General features: G+C 42.8%; 2 protein-coding genes across 7 annotated transcripts in view; one reads left to right on the top strand and one right to left on the bottom strand.

Annotated features, from left to right (window-relative positions):
* SUPT3H (SPT3 homolog, SAGA and STAGA complex component) overlaps nt 1-17,752 on the top strand; it is a 436,825-nt gene that overhangs the window by 19,140 nt on the left and 399,933 nt on the right. For both annotated transcript variants that reach the window (XM_060231273.1, XM_060231262.1), the window contains exon 2: nt 8,845-8,949. In XM_060231273.1, coding sequence (XP_060087256.1) covers nt 8,870-8,949 — 80 coding nt within the window. In that variant the 5' untranslated portion in view covers nt 8,845-8,869. The remainder of the gene's footprint in view (nt 1-8,844; nt 8,950-17,752) is intronic.
* RUNX2 (RUNX family transcription factor 2) overlaps nt 1-17,752 on the bottom strand; it is a 439,127-nt gene that overhangs the window by 379,910 nt on the left and 41,465 nt on the right. The window lies entirely within an intron of this gene.

Below are 17,752 nucleotides of genomic sequence, written 5' to 3'. Positions count from 1 at the left end.
ACTTTGATGTGTACATAAATTAATTATCTAAACTTTCTAACAAATCTGGGCCAGGGAAGTAATTATTAGAAGGAAGCCAGGGTGGTCTGATGAGCTGTTAGGTTCACATGAACAAAATGCTATGCACCTGTTTGGTTTCCAAGTTAAGCAACTTAACCATAGCCGAAAGGTGCTAACTGTAGCAAACAGTGGGAGCAACCAAAGGCCTTTTTTTGTCTTATTTTGTAATTGACCAGGTAGGCTTTTTTTGTAGCATGCCCCTGATGTAGCCAATCCTCCAAGAGTTTAGAGTAGGCCCCATACTAAGAGCTCTGTAAGCTCTTGGAGGATTGGCTACATCAGGGGTGTGTGGCCTAATAGGCAAAGTCGTTTCTAAGCCCTTTCTAGGGTATCTAAAGGACCATTGTCCAGGCTGGTAGGTTAAGATTCAGCAATATAAGTGCCTTTTTGTGTTCCACCTTCCTCACCAGTTTATCCATTGTCCTTGGAAGGCGAAAACTGAATGAATGAATGAATGGGAAAACTGTCATTACAGTTTAAAGGTTGTTCACTTGGCATCCATCCTTATAGGGTCGCTTTGTAGAAAAATAGGTGGTGGAGCTCATTAGCATAACTCATTAGCAAAGCAACCTGACTCAAGAAAGGAGAGCCCTGGGTGAGCGAGGCCTACTTGTACTGGCTAGAAATCCAGCCAGCCCTAGCAGGCCTCACTCACCTGAGGCTCTCCTTGGCCACCCTCCCCCCACAGTCAGAAGGCCAGCAAGCCACCTGCTGTCCAAAGTCACATAAGAAGTGAAGAAAGGGTGGTGCAAGCTTCTCCAGGGGTTAATGAAGGGTGCTGGAGGTGTGGCAAAGCTGCTGTTGGCTGGCTGACTGGCTGCTCTCCTAATCCAGGGATTGTTATGCAGCTGCACCTTCTATTCAGTGGACAAGGTAAATGGGGAGGGAAGAGGAGGAACCCCCCAGAAAGGTTCAGGAGCTGTGCTCCTGTGAGCTCCTGCTGAATCCAAGGCCTGATCTTTATTTATATGAAGGGAAGGAGGATAAAACCTTTTCACAGGGCTTGCTGAGTTTTAACGGATATATTTTAGTTTAGTTTTTATTTTATTTTATTTTATTTTTTAAGATGCCTTGGGTAAGTTCTTGGAGGGGTGACAACATTTTTCTGAACAAATAACTATGTGATGCAGGTGAGCCTACTAGATACTTTTTTATTCAGCAAACGCGGGTTTGTCATTAAAGGAAGTGCCCAACCTTGGTTCACATCCTCGGTCTGCTAGAAGTTCACTGTGTCTTGGGCCAGTAACACATTCTCAGTCTGAGCTACCCTACAAGGTTGTGAGGATAAAGTGGAGGGTGAGGGGATCATATATGGACCACGAGAACCAGTTTGTTGTAGTGGTTAAGTGTAGTAGTTAAGAGCAGTGGATTCTAATCTGGAGAACCGGGTTTGATTCTCCACCATTGCACATGCAGTCAGCTGGGTGACCTTGGGTCAGTCACAGTTCTCACAAACCTGCTTTCTCAAGAGCAGTTCTTTCAGAGCTCTCTCAGCCCCACCTAACTCACAGTCACAGAGCGTCTGTTGTGGGGGGAGGAAGGGAAGGAGAGCATAAGCCGCTTTGAGACTGAGTGAAGGGCAGGGTATAAATCCAAACTCTTCTTCTCTTCTACAGCTGTCCTGAGCAACCTGGAGGAAGAGTCGGCTAGCTCAGTCTTGTCAGATCTCAGAAGCTTAAGCGGGGTCGGCTCTGGCTAGTACTTGGATTGGAGACCACCATGGAAGTCCAAGGTTGCTATACAGAGACAGACAATGGCAAACCACCTCTGTTCGTCTCTTGCCTTGAAAACCATATGGGGTTGCCATAAGTTAGCTGCAACGTTACAGCAACAAACAAATAAAATTTATTCTTAACAAGTAGGAAATGATACTGATTCCAAATAAAGAAGAAGACTGCAGATTTATACCCCGCCCTTCTCTCTGAATCAGAGACTCAGAGCGGCTTACAATCTCCTATATCTTCTCTCCCACAACAGACACCCTATGAGGTAGGTGGTGCTGAGAGGGCTCTCGCAGCAGCTGCCCTTTCAAGGACAACTCCTGCAAGAGCTATGGCTGACCCTAGGCTATTCCAGCAGGTGCAAGTGGAGAAGTGGGGAATCCAACCCCGTTCTCCCAGATAAGAGTCCGCACACTTAACCACTGAACCAAACTGGCTCTCCAAGGAACATTGGAATTAAGCTTTCTAACAATTGGCAAAATAAAAGTCTGGAATACTTTCTATAGGATGCTTGAAGAAGTGGCAGACACTTTTATGTGTAAATGTTAAGTTTGTTAAAAAAAGTATGGAAGCAGAGATTTGTGTTCCATCCAGTCCTTGAATTTGGGAGAATGTAGTTGCAAGCCAGGGTATCCTAGGATCTTCATCTGCTGTAGTACTAGTGACCTATTTAAACGAGGCCTTTTCCTCGCTTACTGGCTAGTTTAACCTTTTCTGGAAAACCTGAGAGGCTGCGGTCGATCAAATTGGCTGTTTTCCAGTGCAAAGGATTTAACTCACTTGCTTGAGACTCCTGGATTATTTCCCTAAAGCTTTGCTTGCCTGCTTATGCCTTTTATGTGCACGTTGTTGGCTTCTGCTTCTTTATGTAAAACCCCTTATTGGCTTCAACTCCAAACTGGTTTTCAGGGTGGTCCTGAAAGGGTTGTCCGAGTCGATCTTTGGGTTTCTTCCAGACCAGCACTTCTGAAGTCTCAGTCATCTTAAAGATTAACATGGGCTGATGCAGATATCTTTAAGGCTGGTTTATGTCCTATACCAGAGGTGGCCAAACTTGCTTAACATAAGAGCTACATAGAGTAAACGTCAGATGTTGGAGAGCCGCAAGACATGAGCGTCAGATGTTTGAGAGCCGGAAGAAAGATGGGGAAAGGAGGAGGGAGGGAGAGGTGGTAAGAAAGCAACTTTAACTTTAGATGCATTCTCCAAGCCGCTGGCTGGCTTGGCTCAGGGAAGTGATTTAAAGAGAGAAATGCCTTCTCCAAGCCAGCCAACAGGGCAGTGGGGGCTTCGAGAGCCACACAATATGTGTAAAAGAATCACATGTGGCTCCCAAGCCACAGTTTGGCCGCCCCTGTCCTATACTATGCAGCCTCAGACCAGGTGATCCCCTGTGTTTTCACCAGAAGAGGTCGCCCTCCTGTGTTCCTTCTTGACCACAGTATATTTTAAAAAAGAATGCCTGGGCAGTGTGTTATATGGTACATATACATTAGACATGCTTGTAAGAGCTAATCAAGTTTCATTTGCGTTAGCCACATAGCTAGATTGGGTGGGTGTGTAGTTTTTTTTTCAATAGGCATATTCTAAGCATCCAGGCAATCAGGCAGTTGGGATTTTAGAACCTAATAAACACTTCTTTTGGCTAGTTAGTTGCTTTTGTGTGATGGCTTCCTTAAGCACTTGGGTAATGGAAAATTATCTACTGACATAGCTTTTGCAGAGGGTGGACATAGCTTCTAGCATGGGCAGGTGGAATAAGTCCTACTGGGGGTAGCCTCTTCTGAGCAGTAAGGCAACCAGAGTTTGGGGCCAAGCAGAGATGTGTAGGGTTTGCCTGTTGGAAGAGTGATGTTACAGAGAGAGAGCCTCCTGACCTCTAAAGGCAGTTGGGGCCTTGTGTGCAAAGAGCGGGGTTTGCTTGTTGGAGGCAGTCATGGAAACTTTAGTCAGAATTTTGCCGGGATTTGGACATTTGTGGATATTGTAATTGAACTTAATTTTCAGAGTCTGCTGGAAAAATAGCAGAATTTCACAATGAAGTCTCAGTTTGACCTCATTTTATGATCCGAAGTTGTGTTCCTTGCTTATTCTCCTCATCTACTTTTCTTTTGGTTTTAAAAAGGTGGAAAATAATATAAAACATTTTGAATTATGGAAAGTCAACAGCACTCCTTGATCATTCACAATATTTAATAACACGTTTTAAAATCAGATTCGTGAATAAAAAATAGTGTGAAATACAATGCTAGTTATTAGTTCCTCAGAGTTGTTATTTAACATTTCACAATTATTTTATGCTTTCGGAAGTATGCTTTAGTGAAAGGTGAAATGATTGGGAGCTATGTTGCTTATGTTTGAAATTGTGGGCTGAAACAAAATGATACTAACATCTGTTCTTGGTTATCTCAACTATTGCTGCTAATACTAAATGTAAGACGTGAGCAGACCTTGGATAAATGAAGGTTTACCAAGTCTTTGCAAGCCAGGCAGATTAGTGGAAGGGAAACTAGCAGTGGCTTTTGGTTACAGCACATTCATAATTCTGATAGCTCTAGAACATCTAAACGTTATTTGATGACCAAACTCAAGAGACCAAAGGACCTATATTTATTTAGGAGTAGGCTTTGATATGTCAATTAACTGGAAAAGCTGACAATTTTTATTTAATTTGGATGTATTTCGGTTGGGAACTTTTTTTTTTTTAGCAACAAGAGCTTGGTTTTAATTTGTACTTACAAAATAATGGCTACAAAGCTGTTGGCAGTGTGTAAATTAAGTGGTTTTGGTACTCCTATTTGTTGACTGCTCTGCCTCCTGAGAAGAAGAAGAAGAAGAAGAAGAAGAAGAAGATATTGGATTTATATCCCGCCCTCCACTCCGAAGAGTCTCAGAGCGGCTCACAATCTCCTTTACCTTCCTCCCCCACAACAGACACCCTGTGAGGTGGGTGAGGCTGAGAGGGCTCTCACAGCAGCTGCCCTTTCAAGGACAACCTCTGCCAGGGCTATGGCTGACCCAAGGCCATGCTAGCGGGTGCAAGTGGAGGAGTGGGGAATCAAACCCGGTTCTCCCAGATAAGAGTCCACACACTTAACCACTACACCAAACTGGCTCTCTATATAGCTACAAGGCAGGGGTCTCCAGTATTTTTGAGCCTGTGGGTACCTTTGGAAATTTGACACAAGGTGCTGGGTGCAAGCACAAAATGACGTCCATGGGAGGTGAACCAAGCACAAATGGCTGCCACGGGAGGTACAGCCACACACAGAGGAAGTGACATGTTGGGGTCGGGGACCCCTGTAATCTAAACAGACTACCAGGATATGACAACATTAAGACTTGTATGATGATGATAAGGATAAATAAATACAAAAAAAGAGTACAGCTTTGGACCTTGTTTTATGTTTGGAACCGGAGCAGAATTTCTTGTGCAGATGTCACTCAGTTCTTAACCTAGCTGATTTTGACAAGCTGGCAAAACTTGCTGAATCTAATTTTTGTTCCTGTTAAAACTTTGCTATTGCCTCTCCTCTGTACATTTTTTTTTGTGGTTTGCATATACAGTCGTCACATCTGACTGTAAATGGCAGAAATGATAGTAGCAGTGGCAGAGGATGGAGACAGAAGGGTGGGAGGGCAAAGGGGGCAGAAGCTGGCTAAATAAAAACAAGGGGCCAGTGGATACCCCTTCAAAGTTGGCTTTCATTCTGTATGATGTTTGTTACCAGTGAAGGATTACTATGGTTAAAAGTCAGGGAAAGGATACGGGGATGTAGCGGATGTTTTTCTCATTCGATAGGTTATGAAAAATGGGAAGCTTGCTATCTATTGCGTTTCATCACAGTCCCTCATTCAGAGTAAAAGAAAGGGTTGCTATGGCAGTGTTTGCTCTCTTTCTTTGGAAGTAATTTGTTTTAGATGTAGTGTCTTTTAAATACTTTTGGTATTTTTATATAGCAAGTGAGAACCCACAAGGACTTGATAGAGGCATCTCATTCCCCCTTCCCCCACTATTTCTTCTTTTTCCTTTTCTGAAAGCCCCCATAGCCTCTCTCCCTTTCCTGCTTCCTTCTCTCCTTCTTGGGTTGCAGATCTTGAGATCAGTTGCCCTGGAGGCAACTTTCCTTTTTCTTGGCAATCCCCGTATCCTTTCCCTGACTCATTCTCTCCTTCTCAGCCATTCACCAATCTACCTTTTATCTGTTTCCCATCTTCAGCTATATTTGTTATTTACTTCACAAATACCTTGCCTTTCTCTACAGTGGAGATCAGTGTAGCTTACATTATTCTCTCTCTCTCTCTCTCTCTCTTTATCACACAACCACCCTGTGAGGTTGTTGGTAACTGGTCCAAAATCACCCAGTGAGCTTCCACAGCAAGATGGGGATTAAAACCTGGGTCTCACAGACCTTACTCTGAAGCTCTGACCACTACACTACACAGACTTTCAGAGGGGGTGTGTTGTGAGCCGATGCCGGAACAGCTCTTCTTCGAAAACAGCAAATGATTTATTGATCTCACAAAACACAACTCAACCCAACAATATTCCCACTCCAGGTATGCACTGTAGACATTGCCTCCAGCCAATAATCTTTTAATAACTATATACAATGTTACAAGTGTCCCAAAAAGTCAGCCAATCCAAATGTCTGTTGAAGGGCCAATTAGGACAGTTCCCTCCTAAGCAGTCTCTTTCTTGACTGGGCAAAGCTTACAGTTCTTAGGAGCTATCAAATGCTGCAGGATAGCGACTGGCAGTGGCGTTCCAATAAGAGATTGCATATAAAATATCAATTTGGAAAGCCAGGATATGAAATACAGCACTACAACACTACTGAACCCGTAAATATAAAAGACGGTCCCCTGAAGTAGGGTTCTTCCCTAAAAGAAATGGACCTGTTCTTTTTATGATTTGCTGGACTTTAGTTAATTTTGTATTGTTTGGACAGTAGGAGTGTTGTGCACAAGATGGTTTTTTGTCTGAACCATTGAGATATTTACAAGAGGAGATGTTTTGGAAAAGACTGAATACATATTGAATACAATTGTATATATATTTTTTCTACACAGAGTGAGAGTGTCATTTTACAGTTAAACAGTAGAAAGCAGCCAGGTCTAGTTCAGTATCCTCTTAAATGACTTTTGCAAAGTGCACGAGTGAAGTGCGAGCGACAAGTTCACCAGGAAGTGGTGAACTCACTGACTGGACTTCACTGTTGTGCGTCACCTGCTTGCAACAGCCATGTAAAGGGAAGGTTCTTTTTAAATGGCTTTTGCAAGATCTCCCCTCCCTTCCATTCTGCTGGCCTCAGGAGCCACTGCCAGCAGAAAGGGAGGGAGGGGAGATCTCAGATCTTCCCCAAATCTCACAAACTGAACCAGGGAGGTTTGTGAAGGTTCGTGTGACAGCTGAAGCCTCTCTCCTCCCCAAACCTGCCCTCTTCAGGAACCACAAACTAAGATGAGCCTTCATTTTCCTGGTTCGGGCTCATCCCTAACAAGGTCTACCTCCTGCCATATTGTCTAGTCCACCAGTTAAGACCTGTCTGAGAACCCTTTCCTCTGTGTCCCTTGACTTCAAAGGTAAGGCAGGTAGCAACCAGAAACAGGGCTTTTTCAGTAGTGGCACCTCACTTGCAGAATGCTTTCCCCCTTGAGGTTCACCTGGCCACCTACATTGCTTTCCTTTAGGCATCAGGTAAAAATAAAGAGGCTAATCTTATAATATTGTGAGGCAAAACACCCTAACTTCCATCATGGGTTAACATGATTGTTATAGGACTTAGTCTGACTTGCAGGTGTTTGTGATTTGAACCTTCCTGCAGCTACCATCCTTATCTCTTCTGAGACTAGGCTCAGGAATGAGGTGATTGGTTAATCACGAGAACCCGTGCTCAGGTTTATTAGCAGATGGGATGGAAGAGTTAGGTGCGGATGTTAAAGTCCTCTGGACAAGAAAGATTCCTGTTTGGATCCAAAGGATCACCTGATGCCAGAGGGCAGAAAGCTATAATAAAGGTATAGACCAGGGGTGGCCAAACTGGCTCAGGAGCCACATGTGGCTCTTTCACACATATTGTGTGGCTCTCAAAGCCCCCATCAGCCCGTCGGCCAGTTTGGAGAAGGCGTTTCTTTAAATCACTTCTCCAAGCCAAGCCAGCTAGAGGCTTGAAGAATGTATTTAAAGTTAAAGTTGCTTTCTTTCCACTTCTTCCTCCCTCTTCTCTCTCCCCTTTCCTTCCTTCCTTCCTTCCTTCCTTCCTTCCTTCCTTCCTTCCTTCCTTCCTTCCTTCCTTCCTTCCTTCCTTCCTTCCTTCCTTCCTTCCTTCCTTCCTTCCTTCCTTCCTTCCTTCCTTCCTTCCTTCCTTCCTTCCTTCCTTCCTTCCATCAAACATCTGATGTTCATGTCTTGCGGCTCTCAAGCGTCTGATTTTTATTCTGTGAGGCTCTTACATTAAGCTAGTTTGGCCACCCCTGGTATAGACCATGGGAGAAGGTATGCAGACTTCGTGCTCATGTCACACTAGTATGCTTTGATATGTTATGCTCTGTCATGATGGACTGCAATGTATAGAATGCTTTTATGCTACAGCTTGTATTCTTATGCTGCAAGAAGATACACCATCTAATACGAGGTATTCAGCGTATTAGAACAGTTAGCTTCTTTATTTTCGCAATTGCTAAGCTATAGCAACCGTATCTTTAAACAAACTTTTATATATTTTAAAGGTCTGCTTTATTGGTGCACATTTTACCTCAGTGACCCACAGGGCTGGGTATTGCTCAAGGAACAAGGAGCACTGACCTAGGGGGACCCGGGCTTGGGTCTCTGACAAATACTATTTTAGCTCAAAATTGTTATTTTTAAATAGCCTGTGGTGTGTTTGTTTTTATATGGACTGGGTTTTTAAATGCTGCATTTCAATTCATATTGCTGAATATTTTATTTTATTTTTTAAATGTATTTTATAAGCTGCCATGGGCAGGTCTCCAGAGAGGCAGCCCAAAAAATTGTCTAAATAAATAACAAACACTGAGTTTTCTCCTCTGTTTACTTCAGGTGAGCGGTACTGGAGTTAGCCCAAATGTCATCTGTGACCCCGTCAGGCAGTGGAAAGGGGGTTGGGAAGTCGACTAACTTCACTCCGGAACTGCAAAGCATGATGTAAGTAATTCTGTTCCAATATCTAATACTGTTCATCCAGGTTAGGCAATTTCTGGGGTGGATCCAGCCATCATCCAAGCAGCTTTTCTCCTGCCTAAGGAGACTTTCTTTAACTTAAGCGGCTCTTTCTCCAATGAAAAAGCCACTTAAATTGGCAGAAGATTCGTTAGGCTGGAGGAAGGCTTGCTTAATTGAATGGGAGAAGAAGAAGATGATATTGGATTTATATCCTGCCCTATACTCTGAATCTCAGAGTCTCAGAACGGTCACAATCTCCTTTACCCCCACCCCCAACAGACACCCTGTGAGGTAAGTGGGACTGAGAGAGCTCTTACGGCAGCTGCCCTTTCAAGGACAACTCCTACGAGAGCTATGGCTGACCCAAGGCCATTCCAGCAGCTGCAAGTGGAGGAGTGGGGAATCAAACCCGGTTCTCCCAGATAAGAGAGCTATGGGTGACCCAAGGCCATTCCAGCAGCTGCAAATGCAGGAGTGGGGAATCAAACTCTGCGGGCTCCTAGCACCAAGCTGCTAGCTGCGCATGGGCATACGAATGCAAGGCCCAAACTGGCAGTAGGGCTGCCGCCTCTGTCAGTGCTTCCCACCATGGTTGCTGTGCTGTCGTGATGCTGAGCTGCTTCTTCCTTTGCCTGTCCACAGTAAAGGCAGGACTTGGCAGGCTTTGGTTAAGGCCACTGAGGGGAAACAGAGGATGGAGGCTGTCATAGGCATGTAGCTTCAGGAGGCAGCCAGCAATGTGAAGAGGAGCAGAGAATAAATGCTGGTGCGGGTGTGGGGGTCAGGTGGGGGTTCTGGTGACAGGCTGCCTGGAGGTGGAATTAGAAGAGGGCACTGTCTGCCAGTTTGGTGTAGTGGTTAAGTGCGGACTCTTACCAGGTTTGATTCCCCACTCCTCCAGTTGCACCTGCTGCGATGGCCTTGGATCAGCTATAGCTCTCACAAGAGTTGTCCTTGAAAGGGCAGCTTCTGGGAGAGCTCTCTCAGCCCCACCTACCTCATATGGCATCTGTTGTGGGGGAGGAAGATAAAGGAGATTGTGATCCACTCTGAGATTTGGAGTGGAGGGTGGGATATAAATCCAATATCATCTTCTTTTCTGTCTCCAGGTGACATCTACTAATTTAGGGCTGTCTGGCTTCAAGACAGACAGGACAAAGGTTCAGTTTATAAATCTGTGCTAGCCCTTGCACAACTGCTAGTATGGATGTAAGTGGGGAAGTGAGTCCAGGAAAGCTGGCTTAAGCATGTGTCTTTGAGCATCATGTTGCTCTATTACTGTCTCCAGGCTTTGGAGTCTCAGGTGTTGAGGCATGAAAGAGCAGCACAGTTGCTTCTTTTCTACTTCCTTGCCTAAAAAAGGTGTTTAAAAAGGTAATTTCAGCCTTTGTTATTTGCTTTCAAGTTTCTCTACCTCCCCACTCCGCCCTGTTTATTAGGCTTTATATTGAAAAATGATAATTAAAAAAACAACCAAAAAAACAGCGATTCTCCATCTGTCTTTCCTTTTTCTGGTACCTGTCCTGGTCAAATACGATCCCTGTTTTGTTCCCTTTCTTGCTTCTTTGGAAGCGGTTTGCTAGAGTCTTGTGTGAGATGTACTCTGTCATGGTTTAGCTCCTTCTCTGGAAATTAAATCTGCTTTTTCTTTTAGTCCCCATGCATGTAAATGCGTGTGAATGAATGCTGAGCCACAAAACCTGCCCTTTCACTGTAGGTGCTGAGTGAGGTTGCAGTTGCTGGTAACATGTTATAGGACAGTTTTATATTAATCCAGCGTATCCTTTTCCAAGAGATCCAATACTGGCTTGTGTTTTAAGTTAGAATAAATTGTAGAGCGTTGCAGAGTAAATGAATGCATTTCAGAGAAGGGGGAAGTGTAGTCAAGTGTAGTCGTTTATTTATTTCAGCCAAGTGTAGTCATTTCTTTATTTAAAACATTTATATTCCACCTTTCCACCTAGGTGGGGTGCCCAAAGTGGGGAGATGTAGGCTTTGGTCTTTCTAAACAAAAGAGGGGTATTACTTAGTGTATCCCTATTTTCATCTCTGAAATGTCAAAAGGGTATTTCATTTCAAAACACCTGAAGATAATAAAAAAAAAAGTATATGAAGTAAGTATCTGAGGTGTTTGAGACGTTTTATATGTATCTGTACATTTTGTGTAAGGGGTTGATGCCTCGCTTAAGGTTTGGAGGTTACATCTAGGTTCTGGGCCAGATTTCTCCTGGTTGTTGATTCACATTGAGGCTGGAAGCGAAGTGAATGGAGGATAGGACATTTTCCTCTACATGTATTTGAGAGTTTTAATTTTGCAACGTTTAGAAATGATTTTCAAGAAGTATTAAATAAAATAGCAGGGTGTCTTTGGCAAGATTAACGCGTAATAATGACAAACCACAGTTTGTCATTACTGGAAAGGGGCTTGGGATCTGTGTGGCTCATGTGCCCCTTCTCCTATTCTTCCTTTCACACGACTTAAAAATTTTTTTAGTTTGGCTTTCTTGGCAAGTTGTAGTTGGCAGTTTCCTATGAATTGCAAACTATGGTTTGTTTGTGTGTTTTTGACTCTTCCTTGCATACCAGGGTCCCCAAACCACAGAGTTTGTTAATCCTTGGAGTAGTCAGGCGTGACAATCTCCAAGCCAGTTTGTTAAGTTTTTTTCAGAGGCCTTGCTTCAGGTACCTCTGCTGAGTGAGGCTAGACAGATGGCAACCCAAGAGAGAGCCTTCTTGGTTGTGGTGCTGAAACTTTGGGACTCGCTCCTAACAGTGATTCATCTGCCTTCCTCTATTGTTGTCAGTGGCTGAAAACTAATTTTTTGTTCTGCTTGTTATTTGCAAACTGTTATTTGCCCTCTTCCCTGTTGCATGTTTAGAAGTGTGTATGTATCTGTGTGTTCTGTTTAATTAAATATACATATATACACATAAACATTTGCATTTTAAACACTGTTTGAAATGTTTAATATTCACTGCCTTGGAAACCCTGAGTTGGGTGGAAAAAATGGCATAGAATTTTTTAAAAATGAACGGAAAGTGTGAATTACACCTTCTTCATAAATGTTAAGATACTAGCAAGTCAGGGTTTCCAAGGCAGTGAATATTAAACATTTCAAACAGTGTTTAAAATGCAAATTAATTGTCAGATTTTCCAATTAATCATGATGATCTATATTTTTCAATGATTTCTTTGCTGTATATGTGTGTGTATATATAATACGTAACATATATTATATATGTGTGTGTGTATATATACAATATTGCTGTTTGACAGATATATACTCGCACAGACGATTTAAGCATGCTTTTTATATTTCTTAGAATTCAGCATAAAAAAGACAGCTCCTCACCTTTTTTTTTTTTTAAAAAAAAAACCATGCTTCATAGTAATCTCCTATTCAGAAAGGCATGGTATCTGATGAAACAAGGCTGTTTGTGACCAAATTAACATGTGTGGACCAGTTGAAACTGATGATGCTTTGCTCTCGCCAATAAGCATAATCATTACAAAGAAGAGCGATTTATTGTTAAGTGGCATGGGGGGATCCTGTAAACCTGGTTTAATTTTGCTTTGTGATGTGTCTGGAAAGCTTTGTGTGTACTTTTTTTATTTCGCTCAGAATATTTAGATTTTTTTTTATAAAGCTGTACACTTTATTTTAAAACAATCACCCCCCCCCCGGTAATCCAGACGATTCTATACTTAGAACTTGATTAGTTGCCTATTATAGTGGGATGGGCTAGAAAGCTTGATTTGGTGGAAGGCAACCAATTAATCAGAAACACTGACCTGCCAGCACATGCTATTTTCTCTTTTATATAGATCCAAGGCACATTGATGTGCAGAAAGTGGGGGGAACTTAAGCTAATCAGCTCTTTTTCCAGGGGGATCATCATTTTCTATCAAGCCGTTAAAAGAATTTCCAACCCGAGACTCCACCCCTGTTTTAGAATTGCAGACAGAGAGAGAGCAGAGGAGATTTTGAACATTTTTTTTGTATCATACGTTTTTAGCATTTTGGCGGCTGGTATTAATGCATCCAATGTAATTCAAAACCTAGACGTGTTTTATTAAGTAGTTTAATTATGGGGAAATTATTCATATAAATAAATGGGTCAAATGAATTCTGGCTTGTTTGGATTGCTATGTGACAGAAAATAAAACCTGGACTGCTACTATTGTTAAATAATAATTTTAAAAGTATCAAGGCACAAAGGGCTCATGGAGTTTTCAAGGCAAGAGATGAACAGAGGAGGTTTTCCATTGCCTGCCTCTGTGTAGTGACCTTGGGCTTCCTTGGTTAGGGTTGCCAGGTCTAACTCAAGAAATATCGGAGGACTTTGGGGATGGAGGTAGGAGCAAGGTTGTGACAAGCAATGATTGAACACCAAAGGGAGTTCTGTCATCACATTTAAAGGGACTCTATGCCTTTTAAATGCCTTTCCTCCATTTGGGAAGGATTGAGACCTTTTTGGGAGGCTCATAGACTTGGACCCCCTGGTCCAGACTTTTTGAAACTTGTGGGCGGGGGTTGTTTTGAGGAGAGGCACCAGATGCTATGCTGAAATTTTGGTGCCTCTACTTCAAAAAACGGCTGTCCCAGATACCCACAGATGGAGTCTCCATTATGCCCTATGGGAACTGGTCTCCATAGGGAAAAATGGAGTGCCCAGCAGACATTCCCCCCCCCACCTAGCTTTCTGATAACCCTGAAGTGGGGGGAGGGCCTCCAAACTGGGAGATCCCCTGCCCCCAACTGGGGATTTGCAATCCTCTCCTTGGTGGTCTTCCATCCGAATACTAACAAGGGCCATCCCTGCTTAGCTTCTGAAATTTGACAAGATAGGGCTAACTCAGAACATGGGTAAGTGTAATGGCAGTCTCCACCACTTACTCCCAATGTCTGACCTGCAGCTGCTTCCATAGGCATTGGGCACCATGGGTTCCATTCTACATTGGAATATGCAACAGCCAAATATGGTATCAGGAAATGCTGTCAGCAGTCTTGGGAGTTCCACCCACCAACCTTCTGTGACCTAGCGGTGGCTTCTACCCCCTGTTTGGAAATCATAGTATTATGTTCCATTTCAAATACAATTTTTGACTACGTTCTCTTTTCTTTTTGGCTGTCCGCAGTCTCCTAAGCTTTTAGTTTTATGAAAACAATTTTTATCTAAATTGAATAATGCATATTTTGTTCTCTGGTCTGGGAGGAAATATAACAGAACATTGCTCGGGCCCTGGAATCAAAGGAAGGGCATGGGTCTGGGGAGCAATGGGAGGCCAGGGGGGAACGTTTGGGTAAGTAGCTGAGGAGACTCTATTTTTATATAATTGTGGACTTCCTGATTAAGCGTTTTCGAAACCTCCCCTCCCCGCCATTATACACACAATTCCTGTCAATGTTGAAGTTATTGTTGGCTGTGCGAACGGAAGACCTGGACGTCTTCATTCTGTTTCGGGCCTGCTTCGGGGCCGCTTTTAAAAGCTATCCAAACATGTCGACTTTGATTCCGAGATACTTTTCACCAACTGTTCTGTTGACTTCGTTGGTGCTGATGGAATTCTTCCAGTAGATGTGTGTGTGTGTGTGTGTTTTGGAAAAAAAAATAGAAATTATTATTAGCAGAAAAATAATTATATGACAGGAATAGACTGTGGAGAGAAACGTTGAGTTTGTTTCCTTTGGCACCTGCCTTACAACAAGTTGCCACTCTTTAAAAAGAACTGCTCTAGATTCTGGTAGATTTTTTTTTTTTAAAAAAGCCATGTTATTTGCACTCTAATCCTAAAACACATTTGAAGGAAAGAGAATCTGATTCCAGTGGAACTTCTTCTCCTCCATCTTGATGTCCTTAGGAAGCTGTTATTGTTCTTAATAAATCAGTTTTGATCTTGCCTTTGTGGTCTGGCTGTTGGTCGTTTCCAGACATGTTGGCTGGCAGATTTGCCACTCAACTGTACATATTAGTAGAGGAAAACACTAAAAAAGCCACCAAATACTGGGCAGATTAGTTTCCCTACCTGAAGCTTGTCGGTTCTAATACATTGACGTAGAAACAGTATTTGAACACCTGCATTGGAGTATTACAGATGTGTCGATTTTGGAATTGTAGGAGAGATTGAGCCCTGACCTGGTAGCCCAATCTTGTCATATCTCAGAAGCTAAGCAGGGTTGGCCCTGGTTAGTACTTGGATGGGAGCCCTCCAAGGAAGTCTGTGGTTGCTACACAGAGGAAGGCAACAGCAAACTACCTTTGTTCCTCTCTCGCCTGGTCCCGGATGGCCAAGGTAGCCCAATTTTGTCAGATCCCGGAAGCTAAGCAGGGTTGGCCCTGGTTCGTACTTGGGTGGGAGCCCTCCAAGGAAGTCCGTGGTTGCTACACAGAGGAAGGCCAATCGCAAACTACCTCTATTCATCTCTTTCCTTGGAAATCCTAGGGGGTTGCCATAAGTTGGCTGTAATTTGATGGCACTCTCCTCCACCAACACTAGAGGATGTTGAATGGCAGTTTAAAGAACCAGGGCAGATGTGGGTTGCAAATGAGTTCCTGCTGGGCTTTTTCTTTTAAAATCCCTGTGCAAAACAATGGTGACATCAGAGGGTAGGGCCTAATATGCAAATGAATTCCTGCTGGGCTTTTTCTGTATCTAAAGATGGGGGACCCCTGCCCACTGAATCCTATCCCTCCGCTTCCTTTTCTTAAGGTATTCAGTGAGTTGTAGTTCCTAAAAAACCTGGTGTTAATGAGGATGGTGGAGGGGTCTGAAACCACTGCTGAGAGATTGATATTACCTTGCTGCACAAGTGTACTCTTGCTCGTCTTCAACATACGGTGATACTTAAAATACATCAATTTGAGCTGCTGTGTGTACAGTCACAGCATAAACATCATTGTAGTCCTTGGATAATAGTTTGGTTTCTTGGTGGAATGGATCAGATTAGGTACATAACCTTACAATTTGAAAGGTAATGGTTTTCTTGGGTTGAAATGCAATTTTACTGAAAAAATACGTAGGAATGATATTGTTGTGTCTTCTACCTTTGCTTGTCTGCATAGGTGAAAAAGAAGCACCAAATTTGCAAGATGTCATTTTGGTATCTTGTCCCGTATGATTTTGTTTTTGTAAGTTTCAACTGGAATAAGGGCTTTTTTGGTAGCAGGAACGCATTTGCATATTAGGCCACACCCTCCTGATGTGGCCAGTCCTCTTGGAGCTTTCAGTAAGCCCTGTACGAAGAGCCCTGTAAGCTCTAGGAGGATTGGCTACATCAGGGGTGTGTGGCCTCATATGCAAGGGAGTTCCTGCTACAAAAAAAGCCCTGACTGGAATGCTTCACTGTCTTCAGGGTGGTACAGTACAGATATTTATAAGTGCAACTTCTGGTGTTGATGGCAGAGGTTGCCCAGTTTCTTTGCTGTGGATAGCACCTGTAGGCTATGTCAGGTTTAGTTCAGCACGGACACTGAACTCTAAAGCTTGTGATCCTGAGAAGCTGTTTTAATGCGTGGAAGAGAATTATGGGCCTAGCTGGATGGTGTCTCCGAGACTCCTGCCCATAGCTGTTCATCTGGCTGATTGCCTAAGCAGCTCTTTAAAACACAAAAGTCTGTTTACTTACGTGGAAAGGTTAAAAAACATTTCTGCTGCCTGCAAATACAATTTTCCTCCCACACATGTATGTAGTTTTGTAGGTCTGAAATGATAGTGTAGAGACGCTTCTAATAAAACAATGGCTCGAAGCCAGGTCTCTGAGTCTGGAACCGAAAGCCAACGCTCTGTTTTTAAACTTTGCTAAATATTGAGCACTGGAATCCTATCAAGAAATTCTGTTGACTGCTATAGTGATATTATGATGATATGAATTTGGAAGGCAAAAACTAAAATTGCTGGTTAATGATTGCTACGTGTGTCAGAACACTGTGTGTGCCAGATCTCAAGAAATGAACACTTAAGTCAAATCCCAACTCCCCCCCTTTCTAACCTGACTTCTAAGATTTTTTTTATTTTTTTAAATCATATTTATAGTTTATTTAATTATACCTTATATACAGAAAACCATTACCAATCCAAAAAAGAAAGAAAAAGGTCATAATACATAAAACAGAGATCAGAGGTAGCCTTAACACAATCACATTTACATTTACAGTTTCATTTCAGTTTGAACCCATTTCCCTCACTTACACAGTAGTTTCTTACTTCCAGAAACCTGTAGCCAAATATATTAATGCAACGTTTCAGTACGGAATGATAGTTAGTAATAGAATCCCTTAAAAAAAGAGATTTTTATTATTTTTGAAGGGATTCTATTGCTATCATTCTGTACTGAAATGTTGCATTAATATATTTGCAATTTCTGAAAGGGAAATTAAATGCATGTTGAGGAGACAACTGCTAATCATCTCTCGAGCTGGTTAATACTAGGTGCTGTACTGATGCCTTGACCTGGGTAGTCTAGACTCGCCCAATCTTGTCAGGTTGTAGAAGGTAAGCAGGGTTGGTCCTGGTTAGTACTTGGAAGGGAGCAGGGCTTTTTTTTGGTAGAAAAAGGTCTAGCAGGAATTCATTTGCATATTAGGCCACACACACCCTGACATCACCATTGTTTCACACAGGGTTTTTTTGTAGAAAAAGTCCAACAGGAACTCATAACAACATAAGAGAAGCCTTGTTAGATCAGGCCAATGGCCCATCCAGTCCAACACTCCGTGTCACACAGTGGCCAAAAAATCAAGTGCCATCAGGAGGTCCACCAGTGGGGCCAGGACACTAGAAGCC

This window comes from Heteronotia binoei, chromosome 1, assembly GCF_032191835.1.
Source record: "Heteronotia binoei isolate CCM8104 ecotype False Entrance Well chromosome 1, APGP_CSIRO_Hbin_v1, whole genome shotgun sequence".
In the NCBI taxonomy this organism is placed as follows: domain Eukaryota; kingdom Metazoa; phylum Chordata; class Lepidosauria; order Squamata; family Gekkonidae; genus Heteronotia; species Heteronotia binoei.
The sequence above is the reverse complement of the archived record's forward strand: the minus strand, read 5'-3'. Positions and strand labels throughout refer to the sequence as shown.